General features: G+C 50.4%; 1 protein-coding gene across 4 annotated transcripts in view; it reads left to right on the top strand.

The window, feature by feature from the left end:
- Ebf3 (EBF transcription factor 3) overlaps positions 1-8,342 on the top strand; it is a 119,115-nt gene extending 110,773 nt beyond the window's left edge. The window contains exons 12-17 of one of the 4 annotated variants that reach the window (XM_047552818.1): positions 977-1,042; positions 1,579-1,756; positions 2,830-3,018; positions 3,513-3,602; positions 4,502-4,614; positions 5,680-8,342. In XM_047552818.1, coding sequence (XP_047408774.1) covers positions 977-1,042; positions 1,579-1,756; positions 2,830-3,018; positions 3,513-3,602; positions 4,502-4,614; positions 5,680-5,697 — 654 coding nt within the window. In that variant the 3' untranslated portion in view covers positions 5,698-8,342. Of the gene's footprint in view, positions 1-976; positions 1,043-1,578; positions 1,757-2,829; positions 3,019-3,404; positions 3,603-4,501; positions 4,615-5,679 lie in introns of all 4 variants that reach the window. The other 3 variants (XM_047552816.1, XM_047552819.1, XM_047552817.1) reach the window with 3 other exon arrangements.
- Positions 8,343-10,387: the final 2,045 nt, after the last annotated feature.

Genomic DNA, 10,387 nt, shown 5'->3' with positions numbered 1-10,387 from the left:
CTGTTCCCCAGGCCGCCCCAGGAACTCGCTTCTTTACCCCTCATCGGGCACTCTTTGGGCATCATGGAGTTGGGAAGAAGCTTGCCACCCGCCCTTCCTTCTTGTCAGGGAAGGGTTTGGGCTTGGCCTTGGCTTATTAAAACACTCAGCTCCATTTTATTACAGCTCAAGGTAGAGAAAGTTAAAATGTAAGCCCCCATTTGTATTTAAAATTAACTAAACTCTGGATTAATCCGCACAGTCGTAAACTGGAGGTAGCATGCAGACGTGGATAAGACGGAGCTGGTGCATCCAGGCCCCCGGGCACAGCGCGCTCTCTGAATGTGAAGGCATTTATGAAGTCCTTTACAACATGCAGTCAAAGAGGTTAATTGAAAAATTTCTTAATGTCATTATGAAAGAACTAGATTAACCCAAGTTAATTCACTTTATTGTTCAAAATAAAGAGGAATAAGCACTGAACTCACTTGCAAATTTGGGGCGTGAATTAGGGGTGAGATGTTGTCTTTAAGGACTCTGCCAGTTTAATTAAGATATGGAAAATTACTTATTGTTCTTCACCACTAAAGTGCTAGGAATTAACAGGCAAATGTGGTGCCGGGGCCTTTCATATCTCCGCCATGTGTGTGTTTGTTTAATACCCATAAGACTCCGTCATTAAACCTCAGGCGCGGGCTGGGCTCCTTCCCCAACACCCTGGGCTTCCCTGTGCGCCTCCCTTAGCCTGTCGGACTGTGGGGCCACAGGAAGGGCATTTATTCAGATTCACAGCAAACTTTGGAAACCACAGTAGTGTCACCAGAAGCAGCCTTGCTGTCTGGGCTGGCTTCACCGGCTTGCACGACAGGGTCAGCGTGGGGCGGGTAGGGTGGGTGTCCATCTCTTCACCTGCAGACGTCCTGTGCATTTGTAGCCCTTTCTGAAGAGTGGCCTTGTCCACACCCTCCCTCAGTGACCCCCATCTGCTTTCCTTTAGGAAGTGCTACTTAAGAGGGCAGCGGATCTCGTGGAAGCCTTGTATGGGATGCCTCACAATAACCAGGTAGGCGGCTCCTGCCTCTGCTCTCCTGCCCTGGTGACTGGTGTCCTTGGTGGTTGGCTGGCACATTCTGGTACACGCTTTCTGGGCACACGTGTGTGTCATGATGATGGCTCAGCCGGAACCTGATGAGAGAGACTTCACACTGAGTGTTCAGGTAGACAGTGATGAGTTGGTGGCAAGACCCCAGAGTTGAAGAGCAAGTCCACCTACATTGGTCAGTGGTGGGTGGGCTGGGCTGGGTGCTGCTGGGGCTCAATAGGACACAGGGGTGCCCCAGAGTTCATCCCTACCCATCTGGGAGTCTCCAGGGAACAGAGACCCTCTGGAGGTGGACCCAGTTTTTGGAGTTGGGTGCATCCACACCCCCAGTCCCCATGCATAACCCACGGCCTTTGGACATCAGGAGCCCAACTTTCCTAAGGGAGGTTCTTCTCCCATTAAAAAATAGGTTTTGTCTCAGTCTGGCCCAAGGGATGGTGGAATGCCACCCCATGTTCCTGGCCTCGCATGATAGGCTTCCACATATCCCCCCCTAGGAGATCATCCTGAAGCGAGCTGCCGACATTGCTGAGGCGCTGTACAGCGTGCCCCGCAATCACAACCAGATACCCACCCTGGGCAACACTCCAGCACACACCGGCATGATGGGAGTGAACTCCTTCAGCAGCCAGCTAGCCGTTAACGTGTCAGAGACATCGCAAGCCAATGACCAAGGTAGGCCACTGTGCCAGGCAGACCTTCCCTGGGTCCCACGGGGTTGGTTGGGGCCTTAGCTACAGTTGAAGGCGTGGGGCCCTGCTGGGGAATGCTTGGTCCCCTCTGGCCTGGCTGGGTCATCCTCTCAAGGGAAGACCTTGCCACACACCCTCCAGCCAGTACCGGGCAGAGAATGCTCGGAGAACCCAGTGCTAGTGACAGCAGCTCCATTGGCTGCTGCTCAGCTTCCTGGTATTGCTAGAAGCTTCCTTCAGCTTACCCATAAGTGATTTTGCATCCCTTGATAGGCTGGGCTGAGCCACAGGCCAGCCTAGAGCAGGAAGCCAGCAGGAACTCCTTGGATATGCTGCAGGGGCGGGATTTGGATTCCGAGTTTGGAATGCCTCAATGGAGAGAAACCCCACTTCCCCACCCTGCGTCTTATCCCAGAGGACAGTGATCTGGGCCCACCAGGGTCACTGCTGTTCATCCTTTGAGCTGGTTCTTTGAGTCCATTTCAGTCTGTTTCCTCTAAAAATGGCGCAGGCAGTAATCTCAGGACTGCCTCCACTGTGCTGCTGGGTCTGATCCCGCTCATCCTCGCTCCTGTGGCAGGAGAGGCTCCCATGCCCTCCCCACCCCCACTCACAGAAAGAGCAGCTTAAGAACGAAGACCCCAAAACAGCCTCTGCAGGGGAGTTACGGCCACAAACAAGCTCTCCTCGTCAGCCCTGGCATTTGAAGGTCTGCAGAGGCTGGAAGTTCAGAGAGAGTGGGGGGACAGGCCAGGAATCCGAGCTGTTGATAATTGCTTCTAAAGAGAACCGTGAAAGCAACTGACGGTTAGATCGAAGTGCACTCTGGCCGGCTGTCGAAGCCAGCAGAGACCGAGGGGGCTCGCCGAGGAGACAGCCGCGTTAGGGTTGGTGTGATAAGGTTATCTGAGCTGGCTGGAAGCACTCGAGCGAGAGGCAAGCATAGGGTCAATTAAAAATGTTTAATATATGATATAGGTTCTCGGGGAAACCCCCCCCAAGTGTCTGTCGCTGATAATAATGTTATTTTTGGCCGGGGGGGGGGAATTTCAACAGTCGGCTACAGTCGCAATACAAGCAGCGTGTCCCCGCGAGGATACGTCCCCAGCAGTACTCCCCAGCAGTCCAATTACAACACAGTCAGCACTAGCATGAATGGATATGGAAGTGGCGCCATGGCCAATCTAGGGGTCCCTGGCTCGCCTGGATTTCTTAATGGCTCCTCCGCTAACTCTCCCTACGGCAGTAAGTGTCTGTTTTTGTCACACGTCATCACGCACATTCATTTTCACTACGAGGTCGAGTGTGTGCATTGCTTGGATGTTCTGTTGATGTGAGCTACTGGATAAAAGGAAGGGTGGCCCCAGAGGCTGGGCGTCCCAATGACGACCGCAAATTGACCTAAAAGGGCCCCAACGCCATGGCGTTGGCAAGCAAAAGCGAATGAAACGGGGCTGCTCGATCGGAAGAGCGAGTCCAGTGCAGTGTCTGCCTGTTATCCAGAGTGGCCCCGCCAGAAGCATGTCGTGTCTTGTCCGCGCGGCCCCTCCCCGCCGGCCGCCCCCAGAGCTGTCGCCGTGGCGCTGCCCGCCCGCGGCCCGCGCGTGCTGACCGTGTTTGCTTTGTTGCAGTAGTGCCGTCCAGCCCCACCATGGCAGCCTCTTCGGTCACCCTCCCTTCAAACTGTAGCAGCACACACGGCATTTTCTCATTCTCACCTGCCAATGTCATCTCCGCAGTGAAACAGAAGAGCGCCTTCGCGCCTGTGGTCCGGCCCCAAGCCTCGCCGCCTCCCTCCTGCACCAGCGCCAATGGGAACGGACTGCAAGGTGAGGGCGGTGGGCGGGACGGGCCTCCTGGGGCACGTGTGGGACTCCTCGCCTGGCCTGTGGCATTGCATGTGCTCCGTCGGGGGTCCACATCCGCCCCAGACCCATGTGCAGGACACCCATTCATTGAGCCCCAACGAGCACCAGACTCTGCCTCCTGGTTTTGGCCCACTGCATCCTTCCAAGATGACCTGGTGTCCTCCGGGTGGAGTTCCCGTACCCCAGCGTGTGAGGGGAGCGGGGACGTGGTGAACACAGCCACGGTCATTTGCAGCCCCGTTCAGCACTGGGCTTCAGCCAGGCCTGGCCCTTCTCGGTCCAGGGCACGACCCTGCCTGTAACTCCTGGGCTTGCCGCTGCCGTGGAGCCACCTCAAAGTCTGCCCACTCTCTTGTCCCGAGGCTGAGCCTTCCTCCTCAGTCTCACCCAACAGACGACCAGTCCCCTGGCAAAGGGTGTGCTGTTTCCAGACCCAGGGCGCTGCGTGCGTCAGCGCTGGGCTGCCGGCCGTCCGTGGACAGGAATGGAGTTTCCCGAGCGTTCTCTTTCAATGCAGAAGGAGAAGGGCTGCCCCAGGGTGTGGGAGGCATCGCTTGCCAGGGCTGCGCGGAGTGGGCACCCAGCACCCGCCCAGCGCCCGGGCCTTCTGGGCAGGGCGGGCGTGTGGCCCCTGAATGTGCAGCAGACAGAGCTGCGGGGTGCCCCTCGGCCGTGTGAGCTTGCGTGTGGCTCTGTGATGCACTGAGGCCCACAGGCACTTGAATTAAGTGGCCGTCATCTGGCCTCTTTCAGACACCACCTTTGGTATATGCTCCTCCCGGTGAAAATCAAATCCAGTTACTCCTTTAAAAAAATGAATCCATTCAACCAGTATTTACTGAGCGCCTACTATGTGCCAGGCTCTCTGCTGGGTGCTGAGGACGTAGCCGTGGAGAAGACAAACTGGCCCTTTTGTGAAGTCGGTGGCATATTTCACTTTGATGAACTAATGCTCAAAAAAGGAACTGGAAAGGTATCCGTGATTTGAAATAATTGTCTCACAACCTCTGTCAGTGAATGAAGGGACGCCCAGGCCCCCAGGCGCCGCCGACTGGCCTCTGCGCCATCAGCGGGCACCAAAGCAGCATTGCTCGGCAGGCAGGTGGTGAGGAGCCAGGGCCTGTCTGCGGACACGGCGTCTAGGCCGACCGAAAGATGGTGCCCCTTGAGCAGTGTGTACGTACACAGGCCTTCCAAGCCATAAAGTTGTAACGGTGAGTCGGAGATAAATTAATATTGTTGAAATTAATGAACTGAGAAATTGAAGCTCACATCACTACATGAACAAATGTGTTAATATGTTATACATAAATTAATGAGAACGATCATTCTGACAAAAATTAAACAACACTGGAGTTAAAAGAGTTTGAATTACATTCGTACTGGGAGCTGGCTGGGAAGCTTCCACGGCACTTGGCACTTCAGTGCCGAGTTTCTCTTGCACTCTGAGCAGAGCAGAGAGCACTGTGCTGTGACTCTCGTCTCTTCACAGCCCTTGGTCTTGAGACTCCGAGTGGCTGGGCCGAGCAGCTTTGACCTGAGAGCCCCTGACTCACCATTACGCTGCGGAACAGTTAGCAAGCGGTCAGGGCCAGGCCCAGAGGCAGAGGGGAAACCGAGGCCAGTCATGTTAGCACGTGCAGAGGAAGAGCACGCACGGCTTCGGCCGGCGTCACAGCAGTGACCAGGCCGCTTCCCGTCTCTGGACAGAGGGGAGTCTGGGCCTCCACTTTGTACAGAATGCTGAGATGTATGCAAATTAGCAGGCTTCTTGTTGCACGCAGGGTGGCAGAAGCTTTTCCCCTTCTGCAAAGGAGGTCTGTGGGGGGCTGCCTGTGGGGGACCCTGTCGCCCACGCACCCTGCCCCGTGAGGTTGAAGTAGATCTCCCAGCACCCTCGGCCACGCCCCAGGCTGGTTAGTGGAGGACTGTGCAGAGCCTCCCCCCTTGTTGACCAGGGCAGAGGGGCTCACCCAGGCCCCACGGAGGGAGCGTGGGAGGTGGCCGGCGGTAACTGCTATCTCCTTCTCTGTTGCAGCTATGTCTGGGCTGGTAGTCCCGCCCATGTGAGGGACTCTAGTTTACCTTGCACAGCACCCAGCATCCCAGGACGGACTTCAGGGGACACGTGTAGTATGTTAAGACATGCTGAGGAAACTATCTTCAAAAAATCAGCAGCAGTTGAAACGCTACAAAAGACTTTGTTCAAAGATTTATTTAAACTATGAAGAATCGACATGCAACCCACCTGCTCCTTCATGAACAGTTCCATCCGACTGACTGAACTTGCTCATATTTTCACACTTCTCAGTCCTGAAGAATAAGGAAAACAAAGCAGCGCCTATTTTGTATAAAGTTTCTGACTCCGTCTTGGCTGTGTAGTGCTATCTGTGTGGAGAAACTTCATGAATGCACCATTTGGATGACCATGAAACACTGAGGAAAAATGCCTCCAGACATTTTTCTGCACTCATTCTTAGATTCACAATGGTTGTGTATCTCTATAATGTGAAATATTTTTTTGTGGTGAAAAAGGGGGCCAAGGAGGTATGAGCCATCAAACTGGAACAGAGGATGACTACATGGTTAGGAGAATCTGGGGTGGCCGGGAGGGAGGGAGGGTTTATCATTGCTTACCTTCATCTTAATGAAACGAAACTTTGTAACTTATTGTAGTTAGAAATTGTAACTTTGATATTGAATTCTCTTGCCTTCAACAAGCACACTGACAGAGAAAAGATGCTACTGTCTGTTGGTTCCAATATTCTCCCACTGCTAGAGCTTCCTGTTAAGCGAGTGCGGTCCGCAACATTTTTTCAACTTTTGCTAGCACTGTATACTATTGCATTCTTAGGCTACTGTGAGGTCTATGTTTCTTGTACCAGAAATTGTCCTTTTGACTTCTAGATCCTTCTTCCCTGTGTTTTGTATGTGGTTATAAAATTGTAGACTTTTGTGATTTTGCCAAAGTTGTAGCTAAATATTTATACACTTGTCTTGAATTTTTTTCAGATCCACTTAAATATTTAGAAAAATGAGTTTTATTCCTTATGTGTCTTATAAGGGATAAAATGGTCTCCATCCAACACTTAGTTTACCACGAACACTTGCAGTTGCTAAGGGACTTTATTTTGTAACATAACAATTATAAATATTGTATTTATCTTTGACATTTTGTACATTGCTTTCCCACTTTTTTCTTTTCCTTGCGTGTTTTGGTTTTTGATCATGCCCAGTGTGGTGACCCCGGGAAGGGATAAGCCAAGAACTGTCTCTTCGACCTGTTTCGTTAGATGATCAGTGTCCTCACATTTCATTTGTACTTCAAATGTTTGCTATTGTTTAGACTTTCCATCCTTTTTTTTTATTGTTATTTTGAGGAAAAGTCAAATTCATTGTTTATTTTTATATTATTTTTAAGTTATCTGAACAAATACTTTTGAAAAAAAAAAAAGTTCGTTGTATAGTCAAAGCAAATCGGTGCCACCGGCCGCGACAAATCTTAGTAGATCCCGTGCATGTGGAGCGGCCGCGGAGAGGCGACGCCATTTGGGGCTGTGTCCTTATTTTATTTTTTGTAGAATGTACAAAGTCATTTTAGCTGCCACCCATGACTTCGCCACATAGCTGAACTGTGTTTACTGGAAAAATTCAGAGGCCTAAAGTTTAAAATAAAATTTACTTCTGATGTTTTAATTAAAATGTTTGCCACATTAACTTCTCTGATGCCTTAAAAGTGGACTTCTTTGAAAAACTTCTGTGCTATTTTATCACAGGCTTACACCACAATTATTAATCGGTATTTTATTTGGAGATTCAAGATGTAAAATGCACACACACACACACACACACACACACACACAAAACAAAAGCACAAACCTCCTGTCTGTAGGTCGCTCCTTTCTGGGTCTGTCTCGGCTGCTCCCTGCACCCTTCCAAGCCCACCTTGGATTCAGAGGTCAGGGGCAACCCAAATCACTGCTGGTTTTTAATTTTTTTAAATAATATTTTTGTGGTCGGATTCAACAGCACCGTCTGTGCTTTTTAAACTGGAATGACCTCCTCAGACACTGTGCCCGTTAGTGCCAAACCCACAGTGAGACCAAAAGGGTCAGGACTTTTGTTCTTTTCTGTTTTGTTTTCTTTTTTGCCTTTGCACTGAATGCTTCGCAGACACAGCACAGCAAGCATTTTGCAAACTTCCGCAGAAATCAAATTTAAAACTAAAGGAGGGACTTTTTAAAACTTTTCTGACAAAAAAACAACAATGCACACCTTAGAAAATGTTCGTTCAAGGGACTCAAAAAACTAAACAGAACATCCCTGGTTGTTGGCAGGTCACACTCCGGCATGTGACGGCTGACAAGGCTTAGCTACGTGGGAAAGCCTGAGAAGTCACTTTGGAACTAAATTGCCTCCGTGTTATTTTGTATAAGTCAAGGTTTGATCTAGAAAGAGCTCACGTGCACACGCTCCGGACGTCCGTGAGAGTCCTCACTGCACTTGGTTTTGTTTAGATCGTTAGTTGACGCCCTCATTGCTTCACTGTCTCGAACTGAGCGCTTCACTAAATGGTAGATTTTGCTGTCGAAGACCCTACAATAAGATTGTTTTATCTGTACATTTTTTCAGATATTTAACTGTATAAAATGTTCATTTTACACAATATTTAATTAAAGTATTTCCTGTCTGTGAATTTCACCTTTGGTGACTTTATCTGTCTTGATTATTAAAGTGACTGACACGCGTGTTCCCTCGGTTTCATTGGCACACCCCGGGCCCCAGAACCGAGTCTTGGCCAAGGTCAAAATGATCCTTCCAAGAACCTGCCATGGAGTCACCCATCTTCACTCACCCCACCTGCCTAGCCGTGTCCAGCAAAGACTCCCCACTGTGGTCCCCAGACGTCATCTGCCCACACAGTGCCCTAGCCCGTGCAGGTCTGACTGTGTGTGTCTGGGTGCGGTGGCCACAGCACATTGGGTGGCCCAGTTGCCAAGCAGCCTCTGATCTGAGGATGCAGATGGTCCTGATGCTGGCGGTGGCTGAGTCCCCAGCCCTCTACTCCTGAACTGGGGACTTGGTGGGGAGGGAGCAACTTGCTGGCTTTCCTGGATGTGCCCCTTCTGTCTCCATTGCTGGTTGCACTTGGGTAGAAACCAGGCTCAGAAGAGCATGTGGAGGTGGCTCTGGGCGGGCGGGCAGAGGCCAGTGCACCCAGAGGTCACCGTCCTTGGCATCCAGTGCAGTGACACACCCCACCCTGCTCTGCACCACTGGCAGCCCTGCGTAGGTGCAGCCAAATGCCGGCTCCCGTGAGGTCAGCCCGCCGCAGGTTCTAATTTACACGGCTTCTGCAGGTTCCCTCTCCCCGTCCCCTCACTCAGGGCTTTCCATTTTCTCCTCAATGAAGGCTGGCTGGCTTGTTTTGGCTTGCAGCTTTATAACACATACACAGAAGTGTGATCTAAATTAGTACTCACAAATGTCATCTTAATTACTTGTTCTGCTGAGCAAAACAGGAAACGATTATTCAAAACATAAAGAAACTTGTGAATACCTTTTTCTCCTGTCAACGACAATCAGGTCCCTTTACGTTCTTGTTGCAGCCTTAAAGAGACCGTAAAGGGGCTGGTGGGATATAAACTCACAGTCCCCACGCCCCACAGCCCTCCCCTGCAGGCAGGCTCCTCACCCAGCCTCCGGGCTTGGGGAAGTTGCTGCCAGCCAGGTGGCTCCTTCCCACTGAGCTGGTACCAGGAGTGTCCGCTCCTTGGAACTGGCCACGTAACCTGGGGGGAAAGAGAAGTTATTTTATGTTTGTGTTTCAAATCGGAACTGCATTCTCTCAAAATGTATGCCAATTATTGTCAGGCCACCTTTTAAGGTCTTTCAAGCTTTTAAAGATTATTCAAAGCACTTGAAATGGGCTTCAATCTAATGCCTCATTTCATTGCATTAAACAGCCTAGTTAATAAAGAATCAATATATTCAAAGGGCAAGGTTATCTTTTGTCTATAAGGGTGGTGTCATTCTGAACCTTTTATAGTTCAAATGCTGAGAAAGACCTCGTGAAATCTATACTCATCAAGTGGGTCAACGAGAGCAATAAAGAGCCTGAAAGGAGAGAAAGCTGCCCTCCTCTAAAACAACTCCAGGCCTTATCTCCCTGCTTGGGGCGCCCAAAGAAGGCCTCAGAAAATGTCAATTTCTCATCAAGACAAGAGGCCACGATGATCATTTTTTCCAGAGAATACATACAATTAAGAGAATGCAGAGAGGCGGCCACCACGGTGATTTGTAGCTCATGCTGGCCCCAGGAGTTGCGAGCTCCCTCCCAGCAGATGAAAAGGGTTGTTGATAACTAAAGTGTCAATATGCCAAAGAGCGATTTTTGAATGTGAGTCCTTGTGCTTTGAGCACGCCCGCCGATCCCTGGCCCTGATAACAGCACAGCTGCCAACAGACACCACAGGCTGGCCCTCACAATTAATGCCACGAATAAATCACACAAAAGAGTTGGGACGCTTTATACTCGGTGAGACAATCCCCTCTTCTACCCTTCAAGGATTCCTTTTATGTTGGAATAAGGTTGCTTTTAATGAAATTTAAACTCATCAGAGGAAATCAAAAACCTCCAATCAGATTACAAATTGATTTTTTGGTCATTTGTCATGTCCCAGTATAGAGCCGCAGGTTTCACAGGGAGTGAGTGGCCATTCTGGGGCTGGGAGCAAGGATGGACC

Source organism: Sciurus carolinensis, chromosome 5, assembly GCF_902686445.1.
Source record: "Sciurus carolinensis chromosome 5, mSciCar1.2, whole genome shotgun sequence".
Classification (NCBI taxonomy): Eukaryota; Metazoa; Chordata; class Mammalia; order Rodentia; family Sciuridae; genus Sciurus; species Sciurus carolinensis.
Note: the sequence above shows the minus strand (reverse complement) of the source record. Positions and strands in the feature narration are given on the sequence as shown.